Source organism: Rhea pennata, chromosome 11, assembly GCF_028389875.1.
Source record: "Rhea pennata isolate bPtePen1 chromosome 11, bPtePen1.pri, whole genome shotgun sequence".
In the NCBI taxonomy this organism is placed as follows: domain Eukaryota; kingdom Metazoa; phylum Chordata; class Aves; order Rheiformes; family Rheidae; genus Rhea; species Rhea pennata.
In genome coordinates this window covers 23078075-23096337 of record NC_084673.1, presented here as the reverse complement: position 1 = coordinate 23096337, position 18263 = coordinate 23078075, and the positions used below count along the sequence as shown (strand labels likewise).

The window sequence follows — 18263 nt, the reverse complement described above, 5'->3', positions numbered from 1 at the left end:
TGTCATTGTTTCAGGGAAACAAAGCAGGGGGGAAAGGTGATGGACACCTGGCCTCTTCCAGCCCTCACTCCTGCTCTTCCTGCTCTCACACCTTCCTCCCTCCAGCCCTTAAGTGTGACAAGACAGTGAGGGAAATCACAGCTCAGAGGCTCAGTATAACCTCTACCCATGTGCCATATCCAGTGCCTACCAGGGTTTGGCAACCCCTGTCCCAGGAGCCACTGCCAGCACACAGGACATGTACACAATATTTTATTGACAGTTCTACATGACCTTTTTTTTTCTCCCACCCTCCCACTCCCTCCCATTTAATTAAAACAATCGTGCTATCTATATACACAGTGCTCTGATGCCAAAGAGCACCTAGCTATTTACAGGCTATTTACAGAGGCAGGGCTAGCTCTTCAGTATCTCCTCCAGCTTCAGCATGTCCATGGGGGTGGCCTTGGCAACTTCAAAGAAGACCCTGAAAGGAGCCACAGCATCTTAGAGCTCAGTCTCAGCCCTGACACCCCACTGCCACCTGCCACAGTGCCCCTGCTTCCCAAGGACCTGCACTCCTGGTGCCAGCCTTTGCAGTTCCACCAAGGGAACGGGCAGAGGACAGAGCCCCCACCACTCACCTGTGTGAGTACTTGGTCCACACAGCCTTCAATTTGTCATGGGGTTGATATGTGAGTAGGAAGTTCAACCTCTTCACTAGAGGATGCAGGTCCTGGGAGCAGTACCCACTGTAGTACTCCAGTGTGGGGGTCTGCAAAGGGACAGAGAGGGTGAGCTAGGTCCTCCCTGCTAAGCCACAGCCATCATCTTCTCCCCAGCCCTGAGCTCCAGCCCCACAAGAATGAGGTAAGATCTCCCTTCTGCTGTGCAGGTCGATGAGTACCATCTGCAGCACATAGCGCGGTGCCAGCTGAACCAGCATTGCCCCAGCACACAGGCCTGCCTAGTGCTGCGCATCCTGTGGTACATCTGTGCCAAGGGGCAGAGCTGGTTGTGCAGCCCCTCGGAAGGTGCCAGGGCATCCAGAGCCAGGTGGCACTCACCCAGCCACCGAGGTTCCTCATGGTGAGTGCCAGGAGCAGGCAGCTGGCCGCCAACTTGGAAGGGCTTTCCCGGACGTAGTCATACTCCTGTAGGGTCATCTCGCAGAGGAAGCGGGCCAGTGTCAGGGTCTCCATGTTGGCACGGGCGCACTGGACTCGGGCAGACAGAGAAAGGCTCAGCCTTTTGAGCAACGCTTTCTGGCCTTTTGGGGATCCAGAACATGTTGCTGCCATGGGGGCCCACAGTCCTGGGGCTGTGGTATTACATAGGCTGTCCTACACCAGTACTGTTTCCACATCTGCTGGAGTGGACCTGGCCAAACTCTCCCTACTGGCAGGAGGGGATAGGGCTGGTGCATGGCCTGCCCAAGGCTGCAGGGGTGCATATCTACACCCAGGCAGACCAGACCACAGCCTCAGCAGGCAGCAGAAACAGGTATAGCACCTGACTCTAGCCTGTCTGGTGGACGCTGTGAAGCACAAGAGTCCCCTCCTGAAGGGAAGGCAACATAAGGGGGGGGGGGGGAGGGGGCTCAGAGGCACAAGCACCCCATGGCTGTAACACCAGCTCATTCACTCGCTGTACCCACCTTGGCAAAGCGTCGCAGGAACCGGTAGGGGATGGGGATGTTGATATCGAACTTGAGTGTGCGAAGGATGCTCATCTCCATGGCGATGAGCTCTTCCCGCTTGTAGGCATCATCACAGATGTACAGGAAATCATCTACACATGGGGGGCACCGCTCCTGCCAGGGCACAACCTGCTTAGTAGCCTAACAGGAACTCACCCTGCCAATACTCAGGGGATCCTACCATTTGCAAGGAGGTACAAAGCCTTATGGTTTGCAAGTCCCATAAAGGGCTGCCCTGCTAGGTCCTGAAAGGACCGTTATGATGTTCAGCAGGTCTCATGAAAACAGAGGCAGCATTTATTTGTGTCGCCTCAGCCCTTTTCCTCCATAGCCACACTGACCACCCTCTAGCTCCTAGTACTGCTTGTACAGGATGAACTCAAGTGTCCTGGTGGTCTCTGCACTGCAGAGAGAAGACCCAGGTCACCAGTAGGCAGAATCCAGTCCATCTGGCCTGCATTCACAGCCCCAGGAGGTTTCACCTGAACAGATAAGCCACTCTGGCATCCCTCATTAGCAGTGGCCTGACACATCATATCCTGGCCTTCTCCATAACTCACAGCTACAGAAGGCTGGAAACATACAGCCCTTTCTCCCCCTAGCACTTTGATGCAGCACACTGCAAGGAGTCACCTCAAATTTGGAGGCGATGAGGATGGCCGTAGAGCCAATGAGCTGCAGTTTGTCTCTCATGCTCACCACCTCCACCAGATAGTGGTCCACCAGCTTTACAGCCAAGTATAGCGTCTCATGGTTCAGCTCAAAGTTCTCCTGCAAAGATGCAAGCAGTGGGAAGTCACACAGGAGCCAGGCCACCCCTGCCTCTCCAAGCCAAGTTGCAAAATCCTCCATAAGGGCTAGAGAGGTACCAACAGGACCAAGTTGGGAGTAGGGTCATGCAGACTCATCTCCAGCTTGGGGTGGCAGGGAGCAGATCAGCTCTGCCCTGGGAACTCAGAAGGAGCCTCTACCTAAGTGAGGCAGCCCCATGTGAAATGCCCTGACCCTCACCCAGGGCAAGGGGCTGCTCTGAAGGGTCAGGACTCCTCCCCAGGCTGATGTACCTGCACTTCCACCATCCAGTCCACCAGGATGGCCCGCATGTCCCCACTGATGTCTGGCTGCTTCTCCATGTAGTTGGGGAGCACAAATTTCTCCTGTCAAGGCAGGGGTTGTTAGGGTCTTGCTAGACACCCTCTACCCCAAAATAAGGTGCAGTGGTGACATGCCCACTACTGCCAGGTGCTCAAGAGCCTCTGGGCAGCATGCTGGCTGCTCCCTGAGGGTGGGCAACCTTGCCTGGCTCAGCCTTCCATTGCACTCAGCACCCACCTCTCTCTCTCGCATATAGTCAAAAATCTCCTTGGCGTACTCCGCACTGGCATAAGGATCACCCAGCTGCTCCTTGTCTATGTCCTCTACTGCTGGCACCTGTAAGGATAGCCATCAATGAGGGGCAGCCGCATGCTGTAACGAGGAGAAGTGGGCATGGATCTGCAGGGTGCCTGGGGAGGAGGTCACCCCTTCAAGGCAATGCAACTGCACCTCTAACAGCTCCCCACCCCCAATCTGCCTGACCGCTCTGCCTCACTTGCCCAGCAGCCCCCACCTTGCTCTTTCCCAGAAGAGATGTTTGAAGGAAGAAGGCATGGGGTGCATATCCCCAGCTCCTGTCACACTGGGCTCATCTCTGAAATTCAAAGCACTGCCTGGGGCCCCAGCACCACTGGCAACAGCCACAGGCCTGCATCACCAGCAAGATCAGGATGAGACCAGGAGCCAGGCTGCACTCCAGGATCCCTGCCCTCTCCTTGGGCAACTGTGGTACCTGCACAGGCTGAGGCTCCTCTGGCACAGGAACCTTCTTGGGCTCTGCAGGAGTCTCTGTCAGGGGAGTTTTTCTCATTGATCTGAATGGGACAAGAGCATAAGTCACCACTGGATGGGAACCCACACCTCCCAACTCTAAGTGGTCCTCCAGCCCCTTGTTCACTTCAGGAAGTGGCTCAACAGCTTCTAAAATACTCTCATAGACCCAGCTATCCACTGCCCCCTGCCCATGTAGCTCCTGGCCCTACATGGCAACCTGCAGCAGCTAGTGCCATGAATCAACAATGCAGCATGTCCCTTCTCCGAGGGCTGAGGGTACCAGCCCATGGACTCCACATCCCCGAGGAAGTTCCCTCACTGTTGCTTCCTCTTTCCCATCCCCTCCAGAGTTGGATCCCAGGTGCTGCCTCCAGTGTTTCCCCCCCCCCACCATCCCTGTCCCCCATCTCACCTGGGTACTCACTTTTTCAGGTTAATCTCATTGTTCTTTGCAACCCCAAGGACAACTGGTGCCTTCTGCACCTTACGTGGCCCAGCTTTCACGGCTTCCTTCTTCCCCATCACTGTCTGGCTTTTGTGAGCCTGTTTTGAGGGAAATTAGGACATACAGAAAGGTGCATAGAGGGAAGCAAAGCAAGAGGTGGTGAATCCTTCCACACAGCCTGGAAGCAAACCCATTCACCCCACAACGGGGCACAAGACACCCTGACACCCTCTGTTCCATGAGCAGAAGGAGGATACCCTGGAGAGCCAGCCTCGCTCCTATAGAGGGCTCAGAGGGAACACAGAAACCCTCTCACCCCAAAGAAGCACTCACATTTGTGATGTCCCCAAATGCCGACCTTTTCTTGGGCCCCCCTTGAGGAGAGGACGGGGACCTCTTCGCTTGACAGCTCTCCTCCTGCAACACAAGCGGTGGGACATGGCAATGGGACCAGCTGCCGCAGAGGAACCCCCACACCTCCTAGCCACTGTCCCCCACCCCGCGGAGGGCTTACCTTCTCAGGTTTGCCATTCTCTGTCACGCTGCCCGCCTTGCCCGCTCGGGGCTGCTTGGTGCCCAGTGTCTTGGCGTTGCGTGGCACCGGCATTGCCTCCCGTCAGCCTCTCTGCAAGCACAGCTGCAAGGCAGAGCGGGGCTTGGTACCAGCGCCTGGCTGCCCCCGACCGGGGGAAACCGAGGCACAGAAAGGGGATGCCAGGGGGCCGCAGGGAGCTTGCTCCTCCGAGGGCCGGGGAGGCAGCAGGGACCGACCCCGGTGGCGGCCGCGCTGAGCGGCACATGGGCTGGCCCGTAGGGGCAGCCCCAGAGGGACCCCGGGGAAGAGGCCCCACGCCTCGGGAAAGGATCCTTGGCCCGGGCCCCACTCCGCGGGCCGGGCCGGGCCGGGCCGGGCCGGGCCGGGCCGGGCCGGGCCGGGCCGGGCCGGGCCGGGCCGGGCCGGGCCGGGCCGGGCCGGGCCGGGCCGGGCCGGGCCGGGCCCCGCTCACCTGCGCCGCCGCCGCGCCGCGCCGCCGCCCTGGCCCCGGCTCTTTTGAAAGTAGCAGCCCGGCGACGGCGGCCGGCACTGGCCGAGCGGCAGCCAATCAGCGCGCGGGCCGCGATGCGGTTACTAGGGGGCGGGCGCGGAGAGTTTAAAATTCGGCCGCGCTGCCCAATGGGGAAGGGCGGTGCCGAAGGGGGCGGGGGCAAGGGCGCCCAAGCCTCTCTCCGATTGGCTGGGTAAGGCTCGGGTTTAAATCGATCTTAAAGTGGCAGCGCACGGACGGGCGCCGCGGGAGCGCGTGGTGCCCCCGCACAGCTGTCGGGCCGCCCCCCCCCGCTGAACATCTGTCCGAGCCTGCGCGGCGGCGCGTCGTCTGCGCCTACCTCCGCTGCACATCTGTCCATGCCTCACCTCCAACTGCACATCTGTACAGGTGTGGCCCCCTCCAGCTACACATCTGCCTGTGCCTTGCCCATCCCCCAAATTGCACATCTGTCTGGGACTGCACCCCCCTGCACATCTGTCTACCTCCCCTTCCTCTCCCCTCGCCCCTTCTTCATTACCCCCCGCCTCGGCCCTGCTGTGCAGCCCTGGCTGCCTCCCCACAAGGGGCCTGTCCCCCCCAGCCCTGCTGCAGGCTTGTGCCCTGCAGCCAGCTCCCCGATCGCCTCCCTTAGGAGACCTGGCATCGCAGCTGAGTCCAGCCAGCTCACTGCATGTGCTCTGGCCTCCTCCAGCTTCTCGGGCGCTGCAGGAGAACAAGCCCAGGCACAAAGGATCCCTGGGGCGAGCTGGGCCCAGAGGGCAGCCCCGACCCCGACCTGGGAGCAGGGGAGGCACGGGGGGCAGGAGGGAGGCCTGGGGCACCCAGCACAGACCCTCCCTGCTGCTGCAAGTGCAAGTGCAACCCAGTGGTGCCCATTACTGCCCGCGCAACCAGCTGGCGCCCATGGGTGCCTGGCGGCACTGGTGGGCAGGCAGAGCTCCTGAAGCCAGCAGGTTTGTAAAGGCTGGCCAGAGCCACTTTTGCATCTCCATTCCTCAACCCACTGCTTTGCGGGGCCAGCAGGGAAGCGGCTGGGGGAAATCGGGCCAGACAGGGAGATCCTTATCAAAGCAGGGTCTCTTTTTCAGCATGGGACAGGAGCGCGACAGCACAGCAGCTGCATCTGGCACCGCGTCCGCCCAACACCTGCAGCAATGCACCGCGCACCAAGTGCAGTGCTGGCAGCTCCTCAGGCTGGACCAGTTTTCCCGGTGTGTTTAATTCTTTCATCTCTCTTCTTCCTTCCAGAACATGTTCCCCTGGCTTCCTACCTCGGAGATGCCCATGTTTGATAGAAAAAAGTCCAAGTGCAATCATGGACAATTATTGAAGAGAGCATCAAATACATGCCCACAGCTGGCTGCACAGCTAACTGCCCATCTGGCTGACCGTGGGGTCAGTACAAGGAGGGCTCCCACCTGCCACCCAAAACCTACTGCCTGGGTTGACTGTCCACAGCAGCTATGACAGTATAACAGTGGCCGAAGTGGCACGGATTCACCCCCTGAACTCCTCCATGGGAGGAAGGCTGCACCTTCTGCAGAGACCAGCTAAAGCTTCACTCTCAGCTCTCGCATCAAGGTCCTGTAGAGCCCCTGGGAGGTCTTCTGCTGTGGTCTCCCACTGCAGAACTGGCAGGGTGAATTGCAAGGAGTTCTCAGCACCACTGCTGTTTCAGACTCACCCCTTGGAAAGTCTTGGCTGCTGGAGCTCTCTTCTGGGCAGAGTCTTGGCTTGAACTGCAGCCAAACCCAGCTTTGGAGCTACAGGGAGATGAGCATGAACATCTTCCCTAATCAGGCTCTGAGGGCTTGAAAGAGCTGTAAACAAGTTATACCAAGTGCAGCAGAACCAGTAAGTCATGTTTCCTACCCATTTCTGCCCATGCTTTGCCTCCTGTAGTCCTCCTCACTCCCTCCTGCCTCTCCAGCTCCTCTTGCCCCTTGTATTCCTATGCCTTAACCTGGGACAAAGGTGGACATGGCTGGGTCAGTGCTGATTAACCAGCTGGTCATTGCCTCTCCAAGCCCATATGACCTAAGTTATCATCATCTTTCCCCTTTCAGGACTCGTTTCCTTCCTCCTCTACCCAGGCATTCATTGTCACAGTGCTTGTGAGAACATCACCTCTCTGAGATGACTTTTCTGCTGCGTGGGATGGTACTTGGTAGATGCACGCTGCTGCTTCTGTGAGCCTGGCAAGCACAGAGATTTGCAGGCCACAACCCCCCTGAGTGCTTGTTTCAACCCTTCGCACTTGCTTAGCCAGCCTCTGCATTTGCAAGGAAGCCTGAGGACTGTGTTTCCAGCCGCTGAGGTGGAATGCACGGACAACTGAGCATCAGGTAGATTTGTGTTTTGCACCCAAGCCTGAGGAGACTAAACATCTCCCAAGCCAAGCCAGCCAGCCAAAATCTTGACACCAAAACAGGGAGAGGGCAGCCTGGAATAATGATGTGCCAAATTCCTTGAGAGAGTTGAAAGCAGGTCAAAAAAATATGCCTTTCTCCAGCATCCAAAAGAAGGTGCTCATCTTTTCCTGGAGCTGCAAATCTCTCAAAGACGGCAGGTCACAGGGGTATGAAGAGGCCGTGTTTAACCTGTGGGCTCATCTCCTGTGAGCCAGCAGTTCCTGGCCCTGCAATTCCTGAGTGCCCCAGAGCATGGGTTCCCCTTGGTGGGGTCCTGCTTTGGCCACCACTAGGTGACACGTCCAGCTCCTACGGTTACGTGTTCAGGCAGCAATCTCAGCACGCAGGCCATGTGTCCCTGCTGCTCTGCCCTGGACATTTGACTGCAGGAGCCTGTAAAACCTCAGGAGTGTCTTTCTCTTGGAGGACTTTTAATAGCTGGTCGTGCCCAGGCCCTGCACTAGTTGCAGGGCTTTTTCTGTCACTGTGGTTTTGAAAGCGGCCTGGCATGGCCAGGAAGCTGACCTTGCTGCTCTCGGCTCTCGTTAAATGCTGGAGTCACGAGGGTGCTGGGATGAGCTGCCCAAAGCCATGCAGAGAGTTTAGGCCCAGAAAAGTACAGAGGAGGTTTGGATGCTGCTCTGTGGGATCCCTCCAATGTCCATGTGTGTGAATGCCGGAGGATTGCTCTAAAATCCCACAGTATCTTAGACGAGCCTCACTACTCCCTTTCTTGCAGAGATGCCTCTTTGCGTGCAGAGACCCATGGAGGACAGCCCGGGTGGGTGGCAGAGAGGAACTACAGCTGCCCATTTTGTGCTGCTGGCTTTGGTGCCTGTGGCCTGAGCAAGCTGCAGATGCCAAAAATCAGATGGTGGAAACTACAGATGTCTCCGAGGGCAGACTCAGGGGTCAGACTGGCTGTCAGAGAATCGAAAAAGGGGTTGGACACTTTTCTCCTGGTTTCTCCACTTGCCCTCTGGCTTAACAGCCTGAAGCAACCGCATGAGGAGTTGTTCCCCAGACTCAGCACCCCTGGCTATGGGCTCAGTACCCCACTGTAAGATGTGCTCAGAATCAGGTTGCCTTAGCGCAGTAAGCACGAGGACTGAGGACCACGCAGCATGGTAGCGCCAGCCACCACGGACCTCACAGCTGCGCGCCACACTGCTACTGCCAGGAGCGGGTCTTGGGTGCATCATCTTCCCGAGTCTTTCTTCCTCTGATGCCTCAACTCCTGCTGCAGTTCCTATGTGTCTGAGATCCTCTCTGCACGTAGTTCTCCATCTCTCAGCCCCTGTTGCCGCAGTGTTTATCAGCATGGGAGCATTTCCACAGAGGCTGCCAGGTACCCTGGTTTTCAGTGTTGTGGGAGTGCACAGCTTTCCTAGCCATGGAGTTAAGGTCCACCGGTGGCATTTCAAGCTGAAATCTCTGGCACCCTTCTGTGGGAAGGAAAATCAAAGCAAGTTCCCTTTTATTTCATAAGACTGAGTCTGGACAGGGCCAGCTATGCTTGTCTGGGTGATGTTTTCTGCAGTTCAGGTTTTCAGGAACATGCTGTCCCCAAGAGGCAATAGGAAGCAGGGCTGTGCCAGAACAAAGTAGGACCTAGCTTTGAGCTGTGTCCAAAACCCAAGCGAATCCAAACCTTTCCATAGGCAGAGTTGCATGTTCTGATTTTGATTCAACTGTGGGGCAGAAGATAAAACATGTGTGGGGAACTCTTAAGACGTGCGTTTCCTTTTCTGTTCCCCAGTGGGTTGGAGGTGCATCAAGACTGCAGGAGATGCCAGGAGCTACCTGAGCAGCGAAAGCCAGATAAAACCACAGTGCATGATCCCAGAACATGCCCCAGTTTTGGCAAGTACCTAGGCAGCCTGGGAAGAGGGTGGTCCTGGCAAGCTCAGATCAGTTTTGGGCTCTGATTTCATAGGAAAATAGCTGGTAAAGTTGAGAGAGGGTAGGGAAGAGCATGGAGCTAGATGGCATTGTTTTGAATGGCCTCAAGCCCTGCCAATTGTTTTGGCACTTAAGGGTGTGTGTTGGTTTTCATATGGCTCCAGAGCTCAGTCCATTCCCCACTTCCTTCAGAGCTAATCCTACCTGTCCTTGCCACCCAGCCTCCCAGGCAGCCTTGTGTCCTGCCTGGCTACATACAGGTAGAAAGGAGAGAGGAGAACACCAACCTCTGGCTCCTGCACCAATCTCTCCTGGGTCCATGCCTCTTAAATGCCGCAGTGAGGGGACCTGGCTTTTCAAAGGTATTTGCAGAGGGAATGAACTCAAGCAAATGAACAAGCTGGCACCTGGTTTTGTGGCACAGCCACATCCTCATCCTGCTGCCTGCAACACAGCTCCCCATGGGACGCCACTGGAACATCCTGGGGACAGGAGACAGTCTGGAACAGAGCTAATGACTGTTAAGAAAATGCAGAGAAATGTTTTCTTTTTCTTCTTTTTGAGCCTCTCTGGGTTGAACTAGACCTCATTCAAACACTGCACTCACTTTGCAGACACAGCCTGTACCTGCTGGTGGTACCCAGGCAGATCCATGTGTGTCTTTAACCCCACCAGCAATGTTCAGGGTCTCACTGATATGGGGAAGCTCTGGAATGATGACAAATTAAGAATTGCAGGAGCCAGGAGTTTCCCTCTAAGTGCTGTTCAGGAAAGGGGCAAGGCTTCCAGCCCAGGCACCTGCTTGCACAAGCTGAGCAGCAGGCAGCTCACAGAGCAGCTGGCCCCAGGGCCCCAGGTGGGCTGTGGGCACCTCAGTGCTGACCCTTGGGGAAGGGGGCTCACTGGGACTGATGGCATATTGCTACATGTTTTTGCTGACTTTATTGAGTAAATAGCAAAGTGCAGCCTAAAGATGTGGCTACTCCAGAGCACAGAGAGAAAAGTCAGGGAGAAGGAAGTGCACAACATTGATGTGTTGATGCTCCCAATCCTGCAGCGAGTCCATAACCCAAATATCGATTTTAGGGTCCAGCAAATGACTTATTCCCCCTCTTCTATTCTTCCTGATGGGGAAATCAAGGGATGGGAAAGTGATGTGACCAAGGTCCTATAGCAAGGCTGTGCCAGAGCATGAACTTGAACCCAGGTGTCCAGCTGGCACCTCAGTGCTAAGGGCTTGTGGGCCTGTGTTTGGCCTTGCCTGGAGACTGCGCAGTGTGATGGTGCTAGTGTTGTGTCCCTCTCTGTACTCTGTGTGCAGGAGGCTGGGTCTGGCTTCGCCATCATTAACTCCTGTGTAGCCTTCTTCCAACACGTGTGGCTCAGAAACTGCAACGCTCTGCCCATGCCGACCTCCAGACACCAGTGCCCTAAGCGGGCACTGCTGCAGAACCTCTGGAGCTGCGGAAGCCGCTGTCAGAGGGGTGGTGTGTGGGGCGTTGGCACCCTGGGCGCCAAGGAGCACCTTGCAGCTGGGAGGGGAACTCTGCCGAGGATGGGAACACAACTTTGGGCTAAGTGTCTGGTTTCCTTGTAGGGGTGGAGCTAGGCTCTCCGACACAGCAGACACCCTCGTGTCTCAGGGATGGTTGTGAGCCAGTTAAACCCTGAGCAGGCAGCTTCCACAGCTCAATCACCATGGCAAGTAAGTCACCACCGTGGGAAGCACTGGGGAGGTTGTGGCTATATCACAGGGGAAGAACAGCAAAGCCACACTCCCTTGGGGATCTTTTCCCCATATGTCGTTTTCCAAGCAGAGCCTGGTGGCCAGCAGCCCCCACATAGCGATGGTGACATCGATGTCTGGTAGGCTGGCCCTGGGCAGAGGGAGGGTGCCAGGCTGGCAGATGCTGGAGAAGTCAGCCTGTGCCACGTCTGCTCTGCCGAGTGCTGTTTCCGCAGCAGATGTGAAGCCAACCTGCAAAGGGTGTGTGCTTCATGAGGCAGGGCTATTAGTTAGTACATACAGCACAGAAGCTGCAAGATCAGCTCTGCCCTCCTGTTTGCTCTCCTATTTATGTGACGTTGGAAGGTAGTAGGACCGAAGACTGGAACCCACTGCTGCAGGACATGGCCTCAAAAACGGCATGAGTGGGTGCTGCTGGTCCACAGCCCTGAAAACTGGCTGGGAGGCAGCCCTGTGCCCAGAAATGTTTGCAGCATGGCTCCATCCCTCCTGCTTCCTCCCCTACCCTCTACTCCTGGTTGGTGTGTTAAGGGGACCCTTGTTGGACCCAGAAAGGCCCATACTAGGCTGTTTCACAAACTCAGCTGCTCTCAGAGGGTCTGGCCACTTCTCATCCTCTGTTATGATCAGAAATGGGGAGATCTGACCTCAGCTCCCCAGCAAGGAGCCCTTGGCCAGTCACACCCCTGGTGTCTCATTTTCTTGTGGTACGATGAAAGTGTTAGGTAACATCAGCCTCACAGATGGCCACAACAAGTATACACAGGAGCAGAAACTCTGGGACCAGCTGGAGCACATATTGCAGAAGTAAGATGTGCCTGCAGCCCTAGGGTGGGAGATATCCTCACCTCCATATACCTACCCCAAGCTCATCAGCAGTGCTCATGGTGGCTTCTGATCTGGGCAAGTGGAAGCAAAAGGTGGCTTTTAGGGGCTGGAGAGGGTTACTCTTGGACTGCTGGAGGCTGGAATGGGTGTGGGGCCCTGTTGAGCAACAGGGGAGCTGAGCGATCTTAAAGTGGTGGTGAGGACAACTGGGGCCTGTGTCCAGGTTGCTCGTCTTTGGGGGCTCTGAGCCAGGATGCAAGGCACGTGGCTGATACCTGTCACTTGTCCCTACAGTGTCAAGGCCAAGCGTCAAGAGGAGCAGCAGCCTTAGCGGTCTAACCTGTGATCACAGATAGGTCCTATCCCTCCAGGCCCCAGAGGCAAAGGAAGGCAAGCACAAGTTTGGGCAACAGTAGGAGCTTCCTGCAAGCTCTCAGGAGTGCAAGTGCCTGTAAAACACTCATGCAAGTTTACCCCCATCCTGCTTTAAATCCATAAAACATCTTCAACGTGAGTTATCTGAAGCAATAAACCAACTGATAAGAACTGTTCAGTCCCTTAGATTTTTATCCACTGCCAACTACTGTGGAAGAGACAGCCGCTGGGGCTGGACAGCTGCTTTCTGTTCTTGTCACACCTTGAGGGCTGGCACAACACCTGTCCTGGAGGACATGGAGCTACCTTGCTTGTGCAGATTAGCTCTTGTTGGGCCATTTCTAGCCATGTGCCTTCATGCTCATGCTCACCGATTCATGGGTATCCCCATCTCAGCTGCTTCTGCAGGCAGAGAAGGGTTTTTCTAGGCTGCAGCCTGTCAGGGTCAGGGCCTCGCTGCTCACAGCAAAGTCCTGGGATCCTCTGAGCATGGTCACTGGCAGCAATGTGGGCCAGAGTCAGGAGAGGTGGCACTGTGGAACAGTCAATGGGAGTGTGCCAAGAGAGTCCTCCCTGGCTCTCACAGCAGGAATTAGCATTGCAGAATACTTGTCTCTCGTTGTTACTGAGCACTGGCCTGATTGTCTCAGTTTCCCTTCCAGCGCACCATAGCTGAGGTCTCCTGTCAACACAGCACCCAGGGCTCACCATGAAAATAGCTCAATTCAGCCACCAGGACCGTCTTGCAGTACGATTCAATGTCCTTTGATGATCTCAGAGCCCCGACTTTGGGGCGCCAGCATCCACAGAGCTCGTACAGAAATGGCTTCTGCATCAGCTACGTTTGCAAGCCAAGACCATGTTTCTAGCTTGCTGCATGCAGGGCTCCAGGCCCTGCTGCCTGCCAGGACTTGGCTGGAAGCGATGGGGTCTCCAAGCTGTTGGGATGCTCTGAGCTGATCCTCATTCCTTTGGGAAGTGGGATGAGAGGCCAACACATGCCACCCAGATTCCCTCCTGTGAGGGCAGTCTCAGTGGGTTGGTCTGGCAAGGCAGACCCAGGCCACAGCATGCCTCTCGCAAACCAACAGCTTCTAGCAAGGGCTTTTGGAAACTGAGCTGCTGCAGGAGGAGCAGCAACTCCCTGAAAAGGTGATGCATCCTCCAGTCTCCACAGACATCTGCCAGCTAGATAGAAGTCTGCATGCCAGGCATCTCGGGGATGGTAAGGACCTAGACAGCAGTGCCCTGGACATGGAGCAGTCCATCCTGGACAGTCACCAAGACCTCCCAGATCAGCATGATGTGTATAAAACATGCCCACAAACCATGTCTGATAAACACTCACTTTGCACAACAAAACCTGACCTGAAAAACCACCAATAGCATGCAGCGTGGCCTTCCAAAACCCAGCTACAAACCCTCATTGCCCACTGGTTCCCCTGGAGCAAACCCACATACTCCAGCTCACCACATGCATGCCTTGAGAGCGGCCGTGTGCTGGGAAACACACACATGCTTTCCACCAGGCAGCCTGGAAAACATGCGCATAGCTCCGATCTTGCCGGTAGATGCAAGCAAAGGCACTCATACTGCTGTGCTACACAATCCCCCTATGTTCAGCAAATGATTCCTGATCAACACAAACAACCTTGATATTAGGGCTAGAAAGCAAACATGCATCCTTGCAGAATAGCGCTCTGTAGCTTGTGCACACACATTACCCAGAGATTCCCATGAACAGCCCTTCTGTAGTGTAAGGACAATTTTTTGCAGCATAGCTGGGAAAAATCTGCCCCTAGCCCTGAACACAGGAGCTCTGTGTTCAGCAGCTCCAGGACCCAGAAGCATGGACAGCCTGGAAGTGTGCTCCCCATCCTGAGAATTTGTGCTCAGCTCAGCCTTTCTCAGAGAGCCCCAAAGCTGGTTCTCACCTTGGGCTGGTGAAGCACCCAGCAGAGCATCTCTGGACCCGTTATCCCTCTTGCACCCGGGCTCAGGCAGGCTCCTTCGTACCTGGCACATGGATTGCTCAGACATCTCTGCTTGGACAGCAGCATCCCACTGGAAAGTGGCACGCAGGGCATTGAGTGATGCTAGCTGAGCAATGGGACTGACTGCTATTTTCCCCAGCAAGGAAGGTGCATGCAGGTAGACCAAACTGTGTCGGGGCACTGGTGGTCCCAGCCACAAGTGAGTGGAGTAGGGAGCAGAGAGACGCCCTGTTCCGATTGCTCTGTGTGCTGGTGTGCAGCACGTCTGGCTGCAGTTTTGTGGCCCACACCTATGGCCTTTGGGATTTTTAGTGCATCCCCCATGTCCACACTGTGGCCACAACCTACCCAAACCTGATATATAGGAAAATTAAATCTGACATTAAATATGTTCATGCACACAGCTTGGAGACCGACAGCTAGCAAGCTGCATGGATGCGTCTGGCTGTGCACCACACAACCTGCAGGCCCACTGGAGCCCACTGCTGTGCTTCAATGCAGCACCAGACCTTCCTGCATGGTGCCACCACTTCTCCTGGCTGTATTTTAAAAGCAGGAGAGGAAGAGAGCTCTTCACTCCTCCCCTTCAGATGATTCCTTTGGGGTTTGCTTTGGTAAAGGTGGGACAGGACCAAAAATTTGCAACACAAAAATGGCAAACAGTGAAAGAGCTGGTATGCCAAAGTCCAAATGCAGCCCTCTTTGTGGTCCTGTCCTCCAGGTGTGGAGCTAATGGCAGTTTGGTGGCTGGAGAAGTGGCATCTTTTTATACCTGCTGTCTTTAGTTTCCAGGTATACTTCACCAAAATGCAAAACCATGGATGTGTCAGTGTACAAACTTCCCTTCCTTTCTCCAACTCTCAGGTGCTTTTATCACTGTGTCTGCTTTCAAGTTTTAGGCCCAGAGGAAACCTTGAAGTTGAGGTAACTTCAGCAATGCTCAGCAATGTAGAAGGGGAGAGCATTACCCAGTCAGCAGGTTTTCTCTGCATTTACAAAATGTTCTGGTTTCCTAAGTATAAATCAAGCAAATGCTTTGTGCCAGTCCCACATCCGAGTGCCACTGTTGCCACACTCAGACGATTTCCTTAGCTTTCAGCTGAGTAAATGGAACAGGATTGTTTCCTTATTAGCACAGCAATAAAAATGCTAAAATAGGGCCTGTAAACTGTTCCTTGACTTCGGGTTGCTGCAAGGTTCATACCCAGCACACAGTCTGACCCTTGCACAAGGTGCACAGACCCTCCAGCCCGGTGAGTATGCAGACACTGCTTTCTGCATGCACAGAACATGCACAGCCCTCTCCTTGCAAAGGGCTGGGATGCTCCCAGCAGGGCTTCTCAGCATACTAACCTTACATGACCAGTCCAAGGCTGTCACACTCAGGGTGATTTATTGGATGACTTCAGTGGGGCCAGCAGAAATTCAGGGAGTGTGTCAAAAATAAGGGTGAGCACTTATGTGGGCAGGATATTTCTCCTTGCTAACAAGAAGTGTAATTTGGGTCATATGTACTGAAGTCCCTCGGTGGCTCTTGCAAAGTCTGGCAGAAAGAGGACCTGGGGGCATTTGCAGCCAGAAGTAGCAGAATGTCTTTGCTTTCCTGGGTTGTGCCATCGCAGAGGGATGCTCCTAGGCTGGCAGGACTTTAAAGGTAGCTCTCACCCATTCTGACTACCTTGAATCCCTGAACCCAGCTGGGGCTGCTGTGGCTCCAGTCTGCACTGCTTTGTCCTTCTGCTGTTTCTCCTTTCCAGCCCCAGCTTACTGGTGCAACTGCTGCCATCTGTGATCTGGGAGCTTGCTGAGGATTGCTCTCTGCCTGTGTGGATCAGCTCCTCGAGGCTGTAGGAGTTTGCCTTGCATATGACACCGTAGTGCACCCCAGCCAAAAATGTGAGTCAGACACTTGCTTCCCAGACAGAGCTGGGACAAATCCCGGCTGATGGAAACAACAGTGTATCAGCCTATAGGATAAGATCCCTAGTCTATAATCCCCTTGACCCCTTCCAAGTCAGCCTGCAGCTCTGCAGGGGCTCGGGTGAGCTTTGGGATGGGTCTGCCTTTGCCGGTGCTGCCCAAATGTAGCATATGGAAGCTTTCCATTCCCCGGGTCATTGCTGCACTGATAGCCCTTCAGAGCTCACCCAGGAAAAGCTGAGCTCAGGGGAAACTGAGCTGATATGAGGAAGCCCTACACTGCAGATGAGTGCTATGGTCAGTGCCATGGATACGCGTGCCTGAAATCACACTGGACCGTTGGGGCTGGAGAAAAGACAGGGACATTCTGATGAACTGTGGAGGAGCAAGAACTGAGCCCTGCAAAGCAAACACCGTGGGAAGGTAGGGAGATGGAGGCATGTTGCATGGAGGGGGTCAAGCTACCAGCCTGCTTGTCTGTCATCTCTTTCCCCATCTCCTTCCCACCCTGGATGGAGCTATCTGCTTTCAGCGTGCTTCTCATTTCTTCCTCATTGGCTCCCTCCTCTGGCAGCTTTGACAAATGCACAACACAGACCAATAGTGCCGGTCTATAAACTGAACAGAAAGGATTGCACTGGAACAAAATCTCCAGGACAGGCTGGAGAAGGCTTGGGAGGGCTTTTGGCCTTTGTGAGAAGACAAAGCAGGAAATGGCACTGCAGTTCTTCCAGCTGTTAATAAGAAATTGGTCACAAAAACGAAACGCTAAAGAGTGAAGTGGGGCAGATGCTAGCCACGTTGCCGGCAGGCATCCATCCCCAATGGGAACATTGCACCCACCAGGGCTGCCGCGATCTGCTGCTCTGAGCCTTTCTCAGGATGCTGGAGGCCCAGAAGGAGGTCAGTCACCAGAACTACGTGCTCAGCCGTGCAACCTGTGTTATCACCTGCTGCAGGGCCTGGAAAGGAGCTTGGCTTTGTGGTCGGAGCAGTAGCAGCTGTCCAAGAATGGAGACAAGCTTTGAGGCTAGCCATTAGGTCTTGCTGTCCTACTGGTTAGCAAGGGATGCTGGAGGTGGGTTTGAGGGGTGAGCCCCATACCCTCCTTAGGCTCCCACATCCCTTCCCAACCCCTCAAATTGAGTGAAAAGCAACGATTTGTCTCTCCCTTAGCTCTGCAACAGAAAATCATCCACAGGAAAACATGGAGCAGCTCTCATTGCAGAAATGTAGCTAGTGCCTCTCTGATACCCAGTTGAGTGCTAACAGCATCAGGAGTAAAGGGTACTACGGACGTCTCCCCCAGCCATCCTGTTGAGACTTGTGCCGTAACAAACCAGCATTCACAGATGGACACAACCCTCCTCACAGGGAAAGCATCTTTCAGTCTCATACTGCATAATCTCCTGAGCTGGTATGTCTCTTCCTGATTTTTGGATGTTGGAGGGCTTTGCTCCAGCATAAATGCCTGCATGAGTCCTCAGACCAGAGTCCAACTTGATTGCTGCCAATTTCCAGCCCTCTCTTGCTGCTACATCCAACCTGGCACTTCATGTGCAGCAGTTTATAGAAGAATAGACCCTGCTACATGCACTCTCAAGACCATACTGGTGCCTGAAGTCCTCCGTTGTGGAAAGAGATGGGTCACTGCCTTCATCCTAATCACTTCCTGATAAAGGTGATAGAGGAGCCAATGAGCAGAGGTATTCTACTGGACCTAGTATTTACAAACAAGAAGGGACTGGTTGGGGATGTGAAGGTTGGAGGCAACCTTGACTACAGTGACCATGAGATGGTAGAGTTCAGGATCCTCTGAGAAGGGAGTAGTGTGAAAAGTGGAATCACAGCCCTGGACTTCAGGGGTCAATATTGAAGCCAATACTGTTTAATGTCTTCATTAATGATCTAGATGATGGAACTGAATATACCCTCTGGAAGATCACTGATGATACAAAATTGGGAGGAGTAGATGATATGCCAGAGGTTTGTGCTGCTAATCAGAGAGACCTTGACAGGCTGGAGAAACTGGCAGACAGAAACAT

General features: G+C 54.8%; 1 protein-coding gene across 1 annotated transcript; it reads right to left on the bottom strand.

The window, feature by feature from the left end:
- Positions 1–396: 396 nt before the first annotated feature.
- Positions 397–4674, bottom strand: CCNB3 (cyclin B3). Its single transcript, XM_062584782.1, has 11 exons — positions 4507–4674; positions 4326–4409; positions 3972–4090; positions 3507–3588; positions 3011–3109; positions 2743–2835; positions 2312–2449; positions 1637–1807; positions 1047–1196; positions 624–754; positions 397–466 (listed from the first exon to the last, which is right to left on the bottom strand). The coding sequence occupies exons 1-11, from the start codon at positions 4597–4599 to the stop codon at positions 397–399; spliced, it is 1230 nt and encodes a 409-aa protein (XP_062440766.1). The 5' UTR covers positions 4600–4674.
- Between the last annotated feature and the right edge of the window lie 13589 nt (positions 4675–18263).

Excerpts from the sequence above, each read along its gene's own strand:
- CCNB3 (XM_062584782.1), bottom strand. The coding sequence starts at position 4,599 with ATGCCGGTGCCACGCAACGCCAAGACACTGGGCACCAAGCAGCCCCGA. Across the intron at positions 4,091-4,325 it reads CATTTGGGGACATCACAAAT|GCTCACAAAAGCCAGACAGT; the intron begins GTGAGTGCTTCT and ends CCCTCAAAACAG. Across the intron at positions 2,836-3,010 it reads ACTATATGCGAGAGAGAGAG|GAGAAATTTGTGCTCCCCAA; the intron begins GTGGGTGCTGAG and ends CTGCCTTGACAG.